Source organism: Protomyctophum parallelum (assembly GCF_964188405.1).
Source record: "Protomyctophum parallelum genome assembly, chromosome: 7".
In the NCBI taxonomy this organism is placed as follows: domain Eukaryota; kingdom Metazoa; phylum Chordata; class Actinopteri; order Myctophiformes; family Myctophidae; genus Protomyctophum; species Protomyctophum parallelum.
The window spans coordinates 12951537-12970403 of record NC_139705.1 but is presented as its reverse complement, the minus strand read 5'-3'; the positions used below and the strand labels follow the sequence as shown (position 1 = coordinate 12970403).

The window sequence follows — 18867 nt, the reverse complement described above, 5'->3', positions numbered from 1 at the left end:
GCAGTAGCAGTGGTCATTTCCAAATCTTGTGACAGTGAAAAGCAGTTCTGGTCTGATCGAGCTTGTCACTGACCGCTATAAGCTGCACTTTCTTCACCACTGCCCTCCTGGCTCCAGAAGTCTGAGAAGTCTTGACGGCTGAGGTTTTCTCCGTCTCTTTCACACTCCACTCCAACCGCGGTGCGTCTCTGAGTGTCTTCTTCCACTGATTACCACCGTAGCTCTGGTCCACCCCCGACACTCCTGTCACAGCATGCAGTTCCTGGTGGTCTTGGCAGCTCTCACGGGGGTTCTGTTCAGTGCAAGAGCAGCCTCCGTGCTTCCTGCGGAAGAGAGGACACCCATTCATGCCAACAGGGTGAGTACAAAAACAAGATTTTCTCTTCTATAGTCTTGTCTAATGTTGTTCTTTACTATCAATATATATTATATATATATTATATATTATTAATAATAATAATAATATGTTGCTGATCATTTAGGGTTTGATTTGAAAGTCAGAGGACTTTCATTGCCATCCAAATAAATAATTGCAGCATACTGTATGTATGGTATCTCACTCATAAAACATGTGTTAACTAAAATCACTGTAATAATAACATTCCATAACAAAGCCCGTCTTAAAGTCAATGTACCAAAGACAAATAAGTTAGTTATGGATTTGGATGTTTTATGCTCGAATATTCAGAATTTTATAATTAAGATGTTTAAACCTAAAATCAAGATGTCTAATTCAATCAGGGGAAAAAAACTATCTTCAATTTCAGAATTATTCAATTAAAAACATAATAATTCTGCATTTATTTTAAGAATTCAAATAATGCTGATTTAATTGAGTATGGCCCTTTTTAAATTTACAGGTTTTACAGGTGTTGAGGTAATTTCCCCCCCATGCACAGGATGTACGTATATATTGTCATGCCGTCATAATTATAGCTCTTTCCATTGTCCTTCTCAGGAACTGAGCAAAGAGCGCAAAGAGCTGATTCTGAAGCTGGTGCATGGCTTGTTGGACGGAGCGCTGGAAGACAACAATGTGCTGCCCGAGGAGGAGGCATCACCTGTGGATCTAGAGGAGCCCCTGGAGTCGCGGCTGGAGGAGAGGGCTGTGTACAACCGGCTAGCGTTCCCCCAACGTGACCGCAAAGCCCCCTGTAAAAACTTCTTCTGGAAAACCTTCACCTCCTGTTAGCAGTTCCAAAACGGACAGTCCGTCCGTATCCTTCCATGCTACACCTTATTCTGAACCAGACACCACCCAGCTCCTCATGAACTGTAGTAGACTTCAGGTGTGTATATACTGTATATCATCCACACTTGCCGGACATGCAGTTTTCGGTGAACTTTATTGACACAGTCTGTCTGTTTGAATATTGCTGATTTATTTATCTATTTTGTGTATACAATGTATGTATTTATGTAATTATTTATTTCAGGGTCAATAAAGCATGGTTTTATTCGAGATTGTGATTAGTGTTATATTTGCTTTTTGTTTCATATGCCATCGCTGTAAAAACAATTGTGATACAAAATAAAACCGAAATGAACTACAAAAAATGTTGCGTGTACTTGAATTTCATTGATATAATTTGCAGAATTTTGTGAAGTATTTATCCACGTTAAATATATAATCCAGGCAAATTCTGGCTGCCATAACTCATTCACAAACATCACAAATATTCTCATCCTTTTCAAAGTGGAATTGTTTTATTTTTGCCTTTTTGAGCTTAATTTACGGTATACACCATTGCACGCCAATGCTGCTTGTTAAATAGTTTCTGTCTGCAGTTGCTAACATTGTACTAGTTAGTTCTGTATAATAAGGATTCATGGATTTAGAGATCTACTGTTGCTGTTCGCTTGAACTTGCTGTAGGGAAAGAAATGTCCCAAAAACCTTAGTGATTATTTGGGTCTTTAAAAACAAATGCACAATGCATTCATAAATACAGTTTTATGCTATTAACAATAAGTTCCATTTTAGATGCCATATGTAAGGATAACATTTGCCATGACTATCTCAATTTGTAAAACGGATTTAGGCTCTGTTGTGTCGTCCAACAGTTTGATCAGCTCCCAAACGGCCATCCTTATTAATTCATGGTCACAGGTTGAGACAGACACTTTAGTGAATTTTCAAAGGCCATAAAACATGACAGTGTAGACAGAGAAGTAAGTAAATCCGATACTTCCCACGTATTCATTTAATGCTATAACGTGTTTGCACTAGTAATGGATGTTAGCATTATAGGTGGTACAGATTGGCACACACACACACACACACACACACACAGTGACACATAATGTCGATGTATAATATCTGCACTGGAATACTCCTCAAATGACCCCACAACCTGTTGTTCTTGATTATCACTGACTGCACACACCGGCCTCTGCATATTAGCTAGTGGAGGCTTGGTGCTATGCCTATCAATCGCCACACATAGAAGTCCTTTAGGCATGTAAGGGCTGTTACGCCGTTTCATAACCACATAGAGAGGTATAGACTATAGAGCCTAGATGCAATCAAATATTGACTGTGAACCTTGAGCACAGTGCTGTAGACGGATGATGGATTTCATGTGGTAAATGTCATGTTGTAATAATTATAGTGCTGTCATTGATTCATCATGTTACTGTGTGGCTGATCATAATTTGCTGTGTCAGACAGTACGTGGCACGAGAGGCTATTTCAGTTGTAGAATATAGCGTTTCATAAGAGCCTTTAAATGCTGATAGATGACATACATGAAATATACACTTCTTCTACACTGTTTGTTGTTGGAGCAGTGCATTAGAAATGCTTTTCTCCGATTTGCAGACATTTTAAGTGAACTATAGCCAAACTAGATGACATCAGGAATTGACATAACAGGAATGATGTGGTGCTGACTAAGCCATTAATAATCTTTTTTTTTCAGCCCACACTAAAGCACACAGAACTTTTAGAAGCTTTTAAAATCCATTAAAAAATAACATTCACCTTGAACTTATTTTCAGATTTCTACTGAAATCAGTTGTTGCTGATCCCTGTTGAGCACCTTGTCTTCCCAAGAGATACAGAGTATTCAGATCTATCTATCTATCTATCTATCTATCTATCTATCTATCTATCTATCTATCTATCTAGTACACCAAATAAATAATCTAAGAATATATAGGTGTATATTGTCAGTAGTCAAATGTCCATAGCAGTCCAAACAGTGCACGTCTTAATGTTGTCATATGGGGTCAAGCTTGGTTGTGCAATGTGGTCCGCAGTGTGCTGACGAGGGATGAGACTGGCTGAACATGCTCGTCATCCTCACCAGCTCATCATGGAGGGGATGATGGGGACATCATCATTAGGGGTTTCAAGTACAAGATGAATAGCAGATGATTGCTCATGAGTGTGTTTGTTTCTCATGTGCTGCGAAGTACGTTTGTGGGAATTGAGTCTGATTGCAGCACGTGAAACTTCATGATGATTTCATGGTGCACACACACCAAGCGATTGGAGGGGATAACTTAAAGGTTAAATAAATCCATCCTCTGTTGCATTGAACATGGGCAAGACCATGACAATCACCTAAACAATCACCTACATGAGCCATGTAATTATGCCTTCTTATACAATAGCTGGAAAATGTGCTTTCTCTCACCTTAGTGATACTGGTACTGGGGAGCGGATGACAGTGGATATGGTGGCTACTCCTTATGATATGCTCCTTGAACCCAAAGAGCATGCAGAGGAGACACATCAAAGCTGATGCCTGCAACCAAAGCTTGTTTTATTGCTTTTCCTTTTGATCTGGAAGAGGGGAGCAGTGTGCCGGTCCTAAGCGTATAATTCAAATTTAAACATGACGCAATATGAGCCTGTGTTAAAAATAAATAAATGAGAGAGAGAGAGAGAGAGAGAGAGAGAGAGAGAGAGAGAGAGAGAGAGAGAGAGATAGATAGATGATTGATCTTCTTTGTAGGAGCACCATAGGATTGTTAGCAGAGATTGGATCCCACAAGTAGGGACTAATGATGCCTGATGCTGTTTGTGGACTGAAGTCAAATACTGCCCAGTGAGTGGTCTAAAAGCAGATCATTATAAGGGTCTCTGCTGTCTCAATATTAACTCATACATAGCTAAATGGCAGTAGCAATAGTTCAGCACAGGCTTACATAGATTTGTTCTTTTCTTTTAGAAAGAGTTGTAAGATTATTCTTTTCCCCTTTTTTTCCCCAATGTTAAAAAAACTTTAACGTCTTTAGCCTGGATGGCTATTTGTTAAAATAAGTAAAATAAGTACTTGGCCTAGCTGTGTGAAGGTGAAGGTGAAGGTGAGGGCTGCATGTGGCCCACGGGCCGCCAGTTGCCCATGCATGATGTAGAGTAGACGAAGGTGCCAAGGTGGTGCATGGTCTAAAATGCATGCAGTGCAAATGTGTTACTTGGGGCCATGTTCTTAAATTTTGCTAATGTGGGTGCAAAGTAATGTGCAAGGCGCAGGGTTGTATCTAGTCTCTGAATTAGTCGTGGTGTGTTTTGGGTATAACCTAAATTAGACCAATCAGAGTTTAGTCTCTCGTTCTGTTTAAGAGCCAGGTGCATCTGCACCTGGCTCCTGGTGCCTTGTTATTTAAATAACAGATTCGGCAGGTTGGAGAGCGGCAAACATTTTTCTGCTGAGGAAACAGAATTGCACAGTGTGTTCTATAAAGTGCACAACCATGGGAGTAGTATTAATAATGTGATATAATTATGTCGGGAGATTGGGGAAACAAGCTCACCGGAAAACATCGAGTAGAACAGTGTTGTTCCATTTAAGTACAAGTGCATAGTTTTCATACCTGATGCACACCATCCGTAACCAAGAAAAAGAACCGTACCACCTTGTGGCACGGGCAGTTTGATGATCCGTGCCTTGTCCAGTACACAGTGTTCACACAAATAAAACAAACTGAATTTTAAAGTGTACTTGGAACTGGTTCCAGTCCCTGCTGTGAAAGCATCCTATGGCCCTTTTATGTTGATAGTGACTAGGAAAAGGTTTGAGGCGGAGGGAGGAAAGTGCCACCCACAGTAATATCATCTTGTTCATACACTGCGACAACTCTCGTATTACTTGCCTGATATGAGGCTCTGATCTCAAGGGCAGCTCTTCTGTGATTAGCCTGCAGCTTTAGCACTTTTGGAACTGTAATAGATTTGTTGCCACGGCATTGGTATGTTATTTCCCCCTCACAGAAACTAGTCAAAGTTAAAGGAGAATTCCATACTAAAAGGCTTTCTTACCTTTCTTTGTAGTTGTTACGTCCCCATCAAAGAGGTCTAGGTGTTATTTTGTGCAAAACCTCCTTATTGGCTATTTCCCCTACCATAAGCCCTAAATGAATTGCATTGAATTGAATGGGAATTGAATGGGGCTATGGGGTGTTGTGCTAATTTGCTTATTTCCATCGCTCAAAATTATAATTTCTTTGTATGTATCCTCTCTTCATAATGTAAATAATATCCCAAGCGGCACACTTTACTACTTCTTTCGATGGAAATAAGTGAACTAGCACAACACCCCATAGCCCCATTCAATTCCCATTCAATGCAAGGGCTTATGGTAGGGGAAATAGCCAATAAGGAGTTTTTGCACAAAATAACACCTGGACCTCTTTGGTGGGGACGTAACAACTACAAAGAAAGATAAGAAAGCATTCTAGCATGGAATTCTCCTTTAATGTTGGGACAATTGGGCCCTTGTGGTTTGGTAGTACACCTTGATTGCAGTCTTTAACTATGTGGAATACCCTTGTTCCGAATGACATGGCTCGTCTTTGGAGGAGAAATAACTGATGTGAACCCTGTGTGTGAACACTGAAATGTCAGTGTAGCATTATAGCTGACAGTAATGGCCTTTGTTTAATAATGGTAGTGAGGACGAGAACTAAACCATTACTCATATTGGAAATCCATGTGCAGTGTTTGGGGTGACTGTCATTTCTCTCGAGGGTAACAGACCTGAAAATGTTACATCAATTACGTTAGAAATTAACCAATTAATTAATCATTAATGGGCGTGTACTGATGGGGAGGATAGAATACTATACACTCACATCAAGAACTAATATTTCATAATATTAAGATTTTAAACTTTTAATGTACATAATGTACAGACCATCCAGATGACTAATTTCCCTAATTCTTTCAATGCATTAGTTGCATGCATTTTTCTGACAACCTTCCTTTAACAACTCACTATTTTAATGAAAGTGATGTTGCATAAAGTACGTTTTTTTGTAAATAAAAAGAAACTCCCTCTTGGCTTCATAGAATAATTTATTTGTTTTGTCACGGGGTGCTGTTTGAATGATAATGAAGGAATGAGTGCAGCAGTGAGTGCAGCACCATAATGAAGGAGAGGGGCGCTATGGTGGGAGCAGCACCTGTGTGCCATTTCTCATCATTGGTTTCTAGCCCCAATGTCATTGACTGCTTTACTGCCTTATGGCAGTCCACTGAATTGTTAAAGCCGTGGTCTGGCTGAAACAGCAAGGGAATGGACGTATTTGTTATCTGTGGAAAAAGAGGCGCATGTGGCCAAATTGAAAGCGTAATGGATGTGTGACGTCAGGAATGAACTTCCAACGTAACAGGGTTCAACATCGATACATCAGCAGCCATTTCTTCATCATTAGCAACAGGGCAGGGCTTAAAGAAGGTTGCAGGGATGGAGCTGGAGATTTACAATCTGACAGCATCCTCCAACATTTTCACTGGTGTTTGTTTTATGTTTATACAATCCTATTTGACATTTGAAATTAATTCCTGGGGCCTTATAAAATGCCTTATAAAAATGTACAGTTATTTGTGTGTGTGTGTGTGTGTGTGTGTGTGTGTGTGTGTGTGTGTGTGTGTGTGTGTGTGTGTGTGTGTGTGTGTGTGTGTGTGTGTGTGTGTCACACACTCTGTATAGGAGTGGTTGTACCACTCAAAAAAAAAATCCATCTACCAATCTATCCTGTAGATGGCTGGTATAACCCATGCAGAGTTGTTCACATGTATAGAATACATCTCAGCAGATGCTCTTGCTCTTCATTGTTGGCACCTGGAGTGAGAGCATAGCAATGAATCACTTTGAGACATTTCTAGGTATTTACTGTTTTCCATTTACCTTTCTCTCTTTCCGCCCACACAAGCTGCCATCCTTGGCACCGCTAATGGAAACATTAAAATAAACATGGCTGGCTCCCGCAGGAACAAAGAAACATTAATGTCCTCAGTTCATTTCCACCATTCAATCAATTCCGTTTCTTTGCCCTCTCCAGGAACATCTGTCCTCAGGGTGCAAATCAAGGCAATTCTTTGGGTGTGAAAATAAGGAACATACCATTTTTATACCCAGAGGCAAGTCACCAGGAACTTGTTTACTCTGTTTTGTCTGTGTGCTGTGATTTAAAGGTGGTTGTCGCCTGCCGCTACCTTTTGAATTGCTGTTCAGATTTAAGAGATTTTATAGTTAGCTGGAAATCAGTAATTAGCCTACTTGAAGATAGTGAGCACGATAACTGCTATGCCATGTGCAGCGTTTGACTATTTCAACGAATACCACATTCAGTGTTCTGAATCGTAAGATTTAACTCACTATTTATGCCTTTAACTGTGCTTTATTTCCTCAAGGTTCAAGGGGGGCTAGTGTTTTCCTTTGCCCTTCTCATTCTTGACAGTTCATGTACCTGTAAGCTTTTTTTGCTCACTATGGGACGGGTGTAAGTGGGTGTAAGTGAGACAGGCTTCCAGTCATTTAATCTGGTTACTTTGCCCTTTTTGGGGACCAGAACAATGGTTTCTGTTTTGAAGCATGCTGGGACCTTGCACTCACAGAGAGATAGCTTGAAGATATCCGTGAAGACACCAGCTTTGCTAGTTGCGTGGCACATGCTTTGTAGACCCGTCCTCCTGGCAGTGGCGTGCACAGATAGACACTAGGTGTTGCTAGAGCACCTGCCCTTTGTCCTCTGGACAGCAATGTGCCCTTTTGAAAAAACAAAACATCTTTTTGTACAGTGTACAGTACACTGTACAGTAGGCTATGTGGACCATGGTGACATTGATCAATTCTTGATAAAAAGCTTCTAATATATATTATTTATGCCCCAAAATCTATAAATCTCACACTATTAAGGCAACCGGACGGTTTCACGTGCCCTTTTTTCACTTGAGCACCTGCCCCTCTAAATGTCTGTGCACGCCACTGCCTCCTGGGACTCTATTTATTTTACATGGCTGTGGTGGACGAGCAAATTGCAGTGGATTAACACTACATTGTTCATGGGCATTCAAATCAAGTGACACATCCCCACTTATTCAAGTCTTTAATTACAGTTTACACTACAGCATGTGGGTGGTTGAGACTTTCGTGATTGCTTCCAATGAGAACAACGGAGAGGAGGCGAAATGAAATAAAAGACACAGAGTGTCATAGTGAGGGTAACTGCTGCGATGACAAACCTTATCCCTTGACAACTGTTGAGATATTAGTCTTTCTGATTTCTTTCTAGCATGACATTTTCACAGAGATGTCAAGGCGATGCCATGCCAGAGGCTTCAACATTGCCACAGGGTCAGCTGAGGTCCATATGGCTAATTTGGTCGTACGACAGTACAGTATGTCAAATTGTCCAGTTTAAAGTCTGAGTGGCACTGATGACGAATAATTTAGGCTGGTAGTGCCGATGGCCTACTAGTGCTTAGGTGCATACCATACTGTATCTATAAGCTCCATTTGAGCCTGACCGCAGGTTCGATTCCCGAGCCTGACAGACAAGCCCCCAAAAAATGTAATAATATATTAAATGTCTGTTGACATTCGATTATTTTTAGTTTTTAGTTTGTTTTTGAGTGGTGCTAGCCACTCCTAAAGACAGCAATGTGTGTCCCTGGCTGGGTCTGTCCGTAGTGTTGACCACTAAGTGTCACTGTAATTTTATATATTTTTTTTATGCATTTTTTCATTACGCCTGTCCTATGCTTTTCACTGACCTTGCTCTGATTGTGACCCTGATTGTGATGTTGTTTGGTCTTTAGCATTTTTTGTGATGTTTGGTGTTTTTAGTTTTATATACTTTGTACTTTATTTGTCTTGTAAAGCACTGTGTCATGAAAGGCGCTCTATACATAAAGCTTATTATTATTATTATTATTTGTATTATTACTGTTGCGCAGCCTAACACACATGGAGGCCAGGGAGGAGGGATTGTGCAGTAGAGTAGAGTAGAGTACAGTACAGTACAGTACAGTACAGATTTCTTTGGTTTTCTGGCCTCAATTAAGTCTCCAGGGCTTCTGAAAGAAACATTCCTCTGTCTCTACCTTTTTAATTTGTATTGATTTGTATCGCTTTCCTTGTATTTGCTCTACTCCCTGAATGAGAACATTGACATTGTCTTCCATTGATCTCATGTGGCCTATTGTGTATTTAATGACTGGCTGACTTCTTAGAAGGAAGCCCTGGGGAAGCCCATTAGTGCATGATACAGTGAGCACGGCAAACAACGAGGAATGATCTAGCTTGCCCAAATGCCCACGTAGGTGGACAAAAGGCTCAGGCCCTGTCCATGCGTCATGTTTCAAGTGTCTCCTTAGTTTAAGTGAGTGTTTATCTGTTGCTGGTTTCACGTACCCAGGTTCATATTGTGTGTGCACAAATAAATCATTGGGTTTAGGCCTCATATGGCAAATGGTGATATTGTGCTTATATTGTATTAGTATTATCTTCCTTCAGAGACCATACCATTATAATGGACGATGATGCTTTTAAGCCTGAGTTTGCTGCTTTAAAGTTTAAACCTAATTAATTCTAGTTAACTAGAAAATGTGCTCCTTTGAGCACAGGTCTCCGCCAGGTTAGGTAGGTTATTGTAGGCCAGCAATGTTCGAAATTCCAATCAGGATGGAATATGAAAAATTGGACAGATCTGTCTTCATCACATGACACATTATATAGAGATAATGTGTACAGATTTGTGTGATGTTTGGACAAATTCTGTAGGAGTAATTAGTAACTTGGGTTAGCAAAACATGGCCTCCTGGTGGTGCTATAACAGGGCATGTCTTCCTTGGCCTAGTGAGAAGGTGCGTGCAATGTTTCACGGCAATCGGATGCTGTGTTTATTATTTGAGCAATTTTATACTAAACAAGCCACTCCTGCAAACTTTACATGCCAATCTTAGCCAATCAGGATGGATTATAAAAAATCTGACAGATCCATGTTGATCAGATGACTATATAGATCATGTGTACAGATTTGCGTAATGTTTGGACAAAATCAGAGGTTTTTCCTTGGCCTCTAGGGAGTGTGTGTGCAAAGTTTCATGCCAATTAGCCCAGTTATAGGTACAAATGTGAATTGGCATGTTATAGCACCACCAAATTTAAATAATGTAGCGTGGCATTTCTTCCTTGGCCTAGTGGGAATGTGTAAAATGTCATGGAAATCGCATTCAGTGTTCATTATTTGAGGCATGTTGGTCAAAATGGAGCACTCCTGTAAACGACTATGCAAAGAGTCTACCTTTCATTTTCAATGGAAGCCAGCAACGTGAAGCTATACGAAGCTGCTGCAAAAGATACAAAGCTATACGTGACCACATAAAAACGACATTGTAACATGCTGTACACTCTTTTACTGTACACCCTATATAATAATACCTGATGATCATGTTTTAGGGTGGAAAAAAATCATGGCACTCCATCTTTAAGGATAACTGTTGTGTAATCGCAATATTACACTCAAGGGTGTGCTTTATCGTGATTATTGGCACTTCAGTGACCCTTGTGGAACTCTGCTTCCTCCGACATGCTTGATGACGCCAACAACCATGTGAGCAACAAAGATACAAAGTGACAAATATGCTGTGTATCTTTGCATCTTTGTATCTTTTACATCTGCTCGTGTGAATGCAGCGTCTTGCCACATCGTTCAAATCGACTGGATAATTGGGTCAATCATGTGGCGGTATATAATGAAATCAATGTAATCACTTATCACTGCACGCCAAAGTCAGTGTGAGGCGACAATCAAGGCAAAGGCCGGCAGCTAACTAACTGATCTGTTTTCAGTCTGAGAACGCTACTAAAATGAATAAACATTTGACATTGACACAAAAAATTATAGGTTAGGACTGAATAATCCAATTTAACACATGAGGAAGCAGTTTAACAGTTCATGGCATAATATAGGTTTAACATGATATCTTCCAATTTCAAAGACACATTTGAGTTTTAATTAATTAATTTGCATTCTTTTTGCTCTTCAGATTATTAATTATTAATAGTGGACTGATGACAGTGGATTTCTTATATCACTGCATGACTGTCAAGAACAAGAGTCATAATAGATTGTTAACCAATACATAATATACATAAAAATAGAACTTGTATTGGATTTTCTTAAAAACGAATTGTAAATAATAAATCTCCATAAGTGGAACTCGGCATCAATATGTCACATGGGATGTGGTTGTGTGGTGTAGCTTACATGGGAAACCATCAAGGTCAATGACACAAAGAAGATGTAATGACAATGGCCTATCCTTATGTTCTAATGACTCATTTATAGTTACGTCTGTGTCGTTCACAATGGATTTATTTTTTATTTTTCTATAGTTATTGTGAAATGCAGTGATTTGATGTTTGTCTGCATTCTTAAGTGATTTAAAATAATTTATCCTTTGGGCCACATCGTCCGGCGATAGTGGGAGATTAGGCGATAGCCAATGAAATTCATGTGTCGCTCAACGTTGTTCTCCCGCTGTTAAAACGCACTTGGTTAGTAAAACTATGCCTATAAACCTAGCCTTTTTCCTAAACGTAACCTCAGTATATGCTGAACCCTAAACGTATTCCTAACTTTATCCTCAGTAAAAAGAATACAAGAACGGCTGGGGGCGAGCATCCGCAAAATAAATGGGTTACCATTAATATGATAGCACCATGTGACTGACCCAATATTTTATATTTTTAGCGGGATGGAGCATGTGACATCACGTGACATCATCAGGGATGGAGATCCCCATATATGGAGATCCCTGATGTCAATATTGGCCAGCAACTCTACAGCTGACCTCAAACCCTTAGAGTTCCATATATGGAGCTAACCTGTTCTGACATTCCATATGTTGATCCTTCCCCATCCATCCTTCCTCTTCAATGTCTCCCTTTTGATACCTGTCCATTTAAACTCTAGACGGGCCTGCCCCAAAGTTATTAGTGCAGCCGGCGAGTTCTTAACAGGCCCGAAAATTAAGATCTTACCCCCCATTCCAAAGCGCCAGCGCTCGCCCAGCAGTCTTTTCTCTCCTTCTTGTGGATAATTTCACAATGCACATGTCAAGTCTCAGTTAATGTTACATCTACAGTACTATGTGGGTAGTTTTTAAACAAACATAGCTTAACCGTGGCATGATATGCTATTACACTTTCACAACAAATATTACTAGCACGTAGCACCAGTACAGGATATTGTGGATGAACATTTCAGGAATTCTCATTACCACTGGTTATCCTTCTTAAAATTCACTGCTGCGGTTGCCTTGGTCAAGTTCCTTGATTGCCACGCTATTTGCCGATTTTCACCAATCTTTCAAAGCCCATAGAAAATTATATAATCTGACAACATAAGTTTAGGAAATAGGATGTCAAAGACACCATAGGCAGTGAATGTTAACATATTCACAATGACACTAAGTGGAGGTTATGGCACTATTTGAGAAAAGCATATTCACAGGTCATTTGCAAAGGAAAATTACCATTGCTTTTTATGTAGATAATTATTATAATTTCAGCCAATTACAAGTGTTAGGGAAAGGAAGGCGGTGGGGTTATTATAAGCTTACTTATCGGGCATTTGTTTCTGGTTGAAAGGCCTCATTGGTTCTGATTCTGAATAACAGATATTGCGTCATTCTGTCAAAGCACCGAACATGAACTGCAGCACTGTCATTACAGCCCTTACAATACAGCCCGCCTTTAAAGTAATTAACACACAGCAGGTGTAGGCAATTAATTTTATATAAGGTTTAACTTCCGGAAATTCAGTTTTGATCATACTGATCAACAGCACTATTCATTCTTTCCCTCTGGATGCAGTAATTAGATGTAGACAAAACTGTTGTGATAAATGTTGTCGGACGGTGCATTTGTTTTTCCTCAAGGTTTTATTAAAATGCCAACACTGCCCAGTAATTATGAAAGCGAGGTCAGATATAATTAGCTGCATGAGTCTTCTTTGATTAATATCACTGTCTAAACAAACAGGACAAACTTTCGCAGGGTTCTGACGTGTGATATTGGTGATGCGTGTTTAGGGAGTAATTTGCATGTAATTCCTCTGTACAAAATCGGGACATGGTTCTCAAATGAATATCAGTTATATCAGACTAGGACAATCCAGCAAAACATTATGTTAAAATTACATTCAGTGTTTTGAAATTCCAGGGATCTCAATTTCAGAGAGAGTTTCAGAGTTTAGATTTGGTACAGTAGTTCCCTTGATAGTGGATAATTTGTGTTCTTGAATCCCCTTGAATTTTGGGTGAGGAGCTAGTTTCGTACCTCATATTGCCCTTCCAAGGCTAAGTTGAATGGGCAGTAAACGAGTGAAAAGTAAATGATTAAGCTGCGCCAATTTCTGTTTGTTTACTCAAATATTGGTCAGCAAAGACGGGTTCATTCACCTTAAGATCACTGTGTGTCAAAGGTGCTCAGTCAAACACACAACACCAGGCCCCACACATACACATAAATCTGTGGAACCATTTGAAACCAAGATGAACTGGTAAGTGTCTGCCGTTATAGTAACATATCTGCGTTATATATAAATGTGGGAGTGTGTTTGTTGTCATCATTTTTTTTTACAGTTTATGGTTGTCATCTACTGTGAGCCTCATTTTTGCCAGTGTGCTTTGTGTGGTTCTGTTTTCCTTCCTGCATGTCTCGTGGAGTGTGGAAATGACAGGACTGTACGGTAGCTTCACCTCTCCCAACTTCCCCAATCAGTACCCCAACAACCAGCGCATGGTGTGGAACATCACTGTCTCCGAGGGCCATCGGGTCAAACTCTATTTCACACATTTCAGCCTGGAGTCCTCCCACCGTTGTGAATATGACTACATTCAGGTAGCACTACACTGCTCTTGTCATACAGTTTATCTTATCTGTCACTTCTTGTAGAGAAGAGTGAAGTATACCGGTATTTCTGTTTTAAACATGTTTTCATAGTGTTTGCATCTGTAAGGGCAACAATAAATATGAATATATATGCACTAACCACGTATCATGCTAAAAGCTCTGACATTTTTGACCAGGTGCTAGCAGAGGGCAACGAGACCTTGCGCTTCTGTGGAGAAGGAGAGAAGGACCACGAAAACGCTCCCAGAAATACAGTCATCCTGTCAGCAGGGAACCTCATGTCAGTGATCTTTAGGAGTGACTACTCTAACGAGGGTCGATTCACCGGCTTTCAAGCGTTTTACACGTCCGAAGGTGACACAGGATGGTGTCATTGTTGCCTCAAGGCAATGGTGGTGTTAAATCTATTGATCAGAGCTTCATAGAATCTCAGAATCAAAATAATATAGCATAAGAGGTTTATATTAAAAGATTCAAAGGGGTTTATTCATTGCTCATACAAGTGCAAACAGTATATGCTTCGCAGGCTGTGCTAATAATGGCAATTTATACCATGCCTTGTGTTGTGTCTAACCTCATGTAGCCTGCCCTACATACTGTACCAGCTGGATTATGCTATGTGTATAGTAGCCATACTAATATCACTGCATGGATATTAGTCTGGTTCCCCTCAGTGTTTTGATTTTTTTCAAGGGCCGGTTACAAAAAGATTCAAACTGAATCTATTGGTTAGACCTACAGCTATGTCACACACAGTAGGGTGCTTCCACACAGTGGAGTCACGAAAATGCCAGTTGCTGCGAGTGGCAGGAGTCTTCCTGGTTTTTAAACAGCTAGTGGATGGAAATGAAGCTACACTCACCCGGCAACTTGCAGCGTCGGCAAAGCGTTTTCGGTTTTCTGGCCGACGCTGCAAGTTGCCGCGTGGGTGGAGCTTCATTTCTTGACTGTGTGGATGCAGTCATACTGGGCCCTGGTTGGTTATAGCGAATATAGCCTGGTAAGCTTGCTCTATATTTGCATAGCCTGGGCAGCATTTATTAGTTGTAGTCATTGATTTGTAGTCATCAGGACAGAATCTTCAAACCAGAACTTCCTTTCCCTCAAACTGGAAGAATAATACCTTCCCCGCGATCATAATTTTAGGGCCTATCCAATACAATCCCGGTGGGATAACAAAGGTGTAGAGTGAGAGTTTACAGAATATTAAGTGAGAATACATTAGCAACTTTGTTATAGAAAAATATGTAGTCAAAATAGTATATATACACTTAATAGTGCAAAATAATTGTGAAAAGTACAAAATGTGCAGGGGTTTTCTTCCCCCAAAAAGGAAAGACAAAAAGATGATGTTTACATATTGAAGACGTTTGACCTGACCGTTGTTTTAATAATGTTAATAATGTTTAATAATGTTCTAATAATGTTCAGGTCTCTGATAGCCTCATGAAGAAGAAGAAAAATATATTAATTATGTGTGAGCTTTAAAAAAAAAAGTATAAGGCATCCTCCACTTTAACCATTTTATACAGTATACTAATCTATTGGGGGGGGGGGGGGTCATTATTTTCTGTATAACGTTAACATTTGATCTCCCTTTTCACAGACATCAATGAGTGTCTGACCACAGCAGATGGGGAGAGTATGTGTGACCATATGTGCCACAATTACATCGGTGGATACTATTGTACGTGCAAATTAGGCTATCTTCTCCATGACAACAACAGATCGTGCACCGGTAAGGGCCACATACAAAAAGAATCTCAAGAGGCATTTTCATCTTAAGATCAGTCCAAGAGTGGGAATAGATAGACCTCTAAATTGATTCTCCAAGGGAAATTCAGCTATCAGTACTGCAGTTATCCGTCCAAGCCTGGTCCAAGCACACCAGCCTATACGCATCAGTCCAAACACTTTAGTGAGTGGCAGAATGATGTGCTTCAGATACTAATTGTAAGTCGATTTCCATCATTCCTCTACTTGGATAGAATGCTGCTCCGAACCAAGTCTTGTTTCAATGCATGCACTAGTGAGATATTTCAGTTCAGTTCCTCCATGTAGTGGGGACATTTTGGCACATCCTCACTGTGGTTTTTTATATATATATTTTTTTATCCCACAATTTTGTAACCCATTTTTCACCCCTGTGTCAATCATCTAATGTGATCCTGTGCTCTACACACCCTCCACCAACCTAGTCCCCATATATGGGGGACAAGGGGAGAGCTCACTGTGGTATTAAACAAAATGAACACATGGGAGGTACAATATAGGGATTTAGCAGATTTATTCAGAACGAGTAAGGTAAACACATACAAATCCAAAGTAGTGGTATAGAAGCAGAGAGTATGCGGGAGATATGGCTGTACTGATTAGAGCTTTGTTTGCTACTAAAACATTTATGAACCCCTATTGGGTCTTTTTTTTTTACAAAATTTCTGTACAGCAGAACATTGGAAGCAATTTGTTGACATTTCTGCATATAGGGCACACAGTTGTGGCCGTGTTTGAGATTGGATTTCATTATTATACTGTAGCATTGTCGGGTTGTGCAAAGTAATTTCAGGCTGAAGAGGAATACTGCATAAAGTTAGTTGATCTCTGCCAACCAGTATAAGGCTCAGTTAATTACTGATGATTCCTATGGGAAAAGCGACCCCCCAAAAAAGCCAGTGAAAATTGATAACTGTTGGCAGCACTAATAGTGTACTGATGCATGGTAATTAATCACAATTACAAGCATGGCTGTGCTTTAAACAGTTATTCTTAGCAAAAAGGAAAAAGACAACAAATCATGTGAAGGAAAAAGACAACAAATCATGTGAAGAATAGGCAAAAAAAACGATTATCTGCCTTCATATTTCCATAATTATATGAATTACAGCAACTCAGCCTCTTTACCATATTAATTTATTGTTGTCTTTAACAACATCTGCGTACTTACCGGTGCAATAAGCCTACCTAAATGATTCACATCCTTGATGATGCCAGACAATATCTCAAATTGAGATATTTGGACTTTGGTGATTGGACTTAAAGGCAAATAAAACAAATCTTTTTCACAAAACTTCCTTGTCACCTACTAACTTCAACGGATGTTATGAGAATATCTCATTCAACTGATTGCAAAAGCCTTACAAAACTAAAAAGGCGGGAACAGGATAATGGCATGAAAATCATCATTTACATAACAATGTATTTGTATCTAGTGCCTATAACGTGCCTGACTGAACCATGCCTTGGCTGTAATTGATATAGTTCCATGCCAGAACCAGGTGTTGACCACGCTGTCAGGGGTGCTTACCAGTCCAGGCCACCCGAGTCCTTACCCACCCATGACGCAGTGTGACCACACCATCCATCTGCCGGAGGGATACAGAATGCTCCTAGAATTCCTGGCACCATTTGACGTGGAGGGTCACCCTGAAGTCCCCTGTCCATACGATAGTTTGAAGGTCAGTCATGATATGGCTTCGGAACCGCAAACCAATTTGAGACACACAGACAGAGGCTGATGAATAAACAATGTATTCCTCCTCATGCTTGCGGGGGCAGCCTGTCACTATGTGTTGTCCTCCTCGGAGATATATTTCCTTGCGGTCTGCTGCATACTTCAGTCGGCCAATACACAAATACACCAAGCGTATAACAACTTGATTTCCATTTTCCTCTCTTTTTATAGATTTCGACAGCAGGACAAGAGTATGGGCCCTTCTGTGGATCATCACCACCAGGCACAATTGACACCGGAAGTTACCAGGTGCACGTCAAATTCAGGTCTGATGCTTCTGGGAAAAACAAGGGATGGAAGATCAAGTACACTAGCGCAAAAGACGAAGAGGTCATTAGAACCTAAGTTGCAAGTCCTGATCATTTGTTGTTGGCCTGTATCAAAGTGACATACGTACGCTGTCACACGATCCACAAACTTTGACCTTAATTTGCACACATCAAAAAGTGTTAATACTCTAGAGTTTATGGTATATTATGTAAAAGTAAAGTACCAGTAATTTCCTAGTATGTGTTCAACCTTACTGGGTCAGGGTGACAGGGTGACCCAGTACAGTTGAAATACTTTTTACTTTCAAAGACCCTATCTCTGCTGTCCGGAGGAAACCTCATAACTCCAAAATGTTCATTTTTCTGATTTATGGAATAAAAAATTGAGTTATGAGGTTTCCTCCAGAAAGCAATGACACTGTGTGACATATGTCTACAGTGAAGGAAATGCATCATTCCATCTGCAGGACAGATATGATGTTTAAAATGGCACCTTAAAAACTTAATTTGCTAATTTATAGTTTTAGACTAAATCTGCCTTCATGACTTGGAACACACATGAAATTGTAATAAAGAAAAATGCAAAAACTAAAAACAATCACTAAAGGTTATTCTGGCTGGCTGGAGTAGCAAAAGACACAATCCTGGCAGAAATATTTAATCAATTCAGCATGTTTGAAAGTCACATCAACTGCCTTGTCTCTCCTGTGGAAGAAGCGGGGAATAGTAGCCTACTCATCTAACCTTCATACATTATGCAGCTTGTTCTCAGCACTCATCCACTACTTCTCTATCAAAACAGTCATTATAGGGTTCTTCAGTCCCATGAAAGTACCTCTCCTTTGCCACGTTTGCTTGCTAATATTTGTGATATCTGTGATCTCGATCTCAAAGGCACCTGTTGGAATGTGTAGCTGTCGGGAGGCCACGCA

The 18867-nt window shown here is 40.1% G+C and overlaps 2 protein-coding genes across 2 annotated transcripts; both read left to right on the top strand.

Annotated features, from left to right (window-relative positions):
• sst6.1 (somatostatin family member 6.1) lies at window positions 1–1441 on the top strand. Its single transcript, XM_083770318.1, has 2 exons — window positions 1–358; window positions 959–1441. The coding sequence occupies exons 1-2, from the start codon at window positions 254–256 to the stop codon at window positions 1190–1192; spliced, it is 339 nt and encodes a 112-aa protein (XP_083626444.1). The 5' UTR covers window positions 1–253; the 3' UTR covers window positions 1193–1441.
• A 12353-nt stretch (window positions 1442–13794) lies between these two features.
• masp2 (MBL associated serine protease 2) lies at window positions 13795–18011 on the top strand (the record flags this gene model as incomplete). The annotated part of the gene is made up of 6 exons (XM_083769673.1): window positions 13795–13802; window positions 13969–14143; window positions 14332–14509; window positions 15762–15893; window positions 17414–17610; window positions 17838–18011. The coding sequence occupies 6 exons, from the start codon at window positions 13795–13797 to the stop codon at window positions 18009–18011; spliced, it is 864 nt and encodes a 287-aa protein (XP_083625799.1).
• Between the last annotated feature and the right edge of the window lie 856 nt (window positions 18012–18867).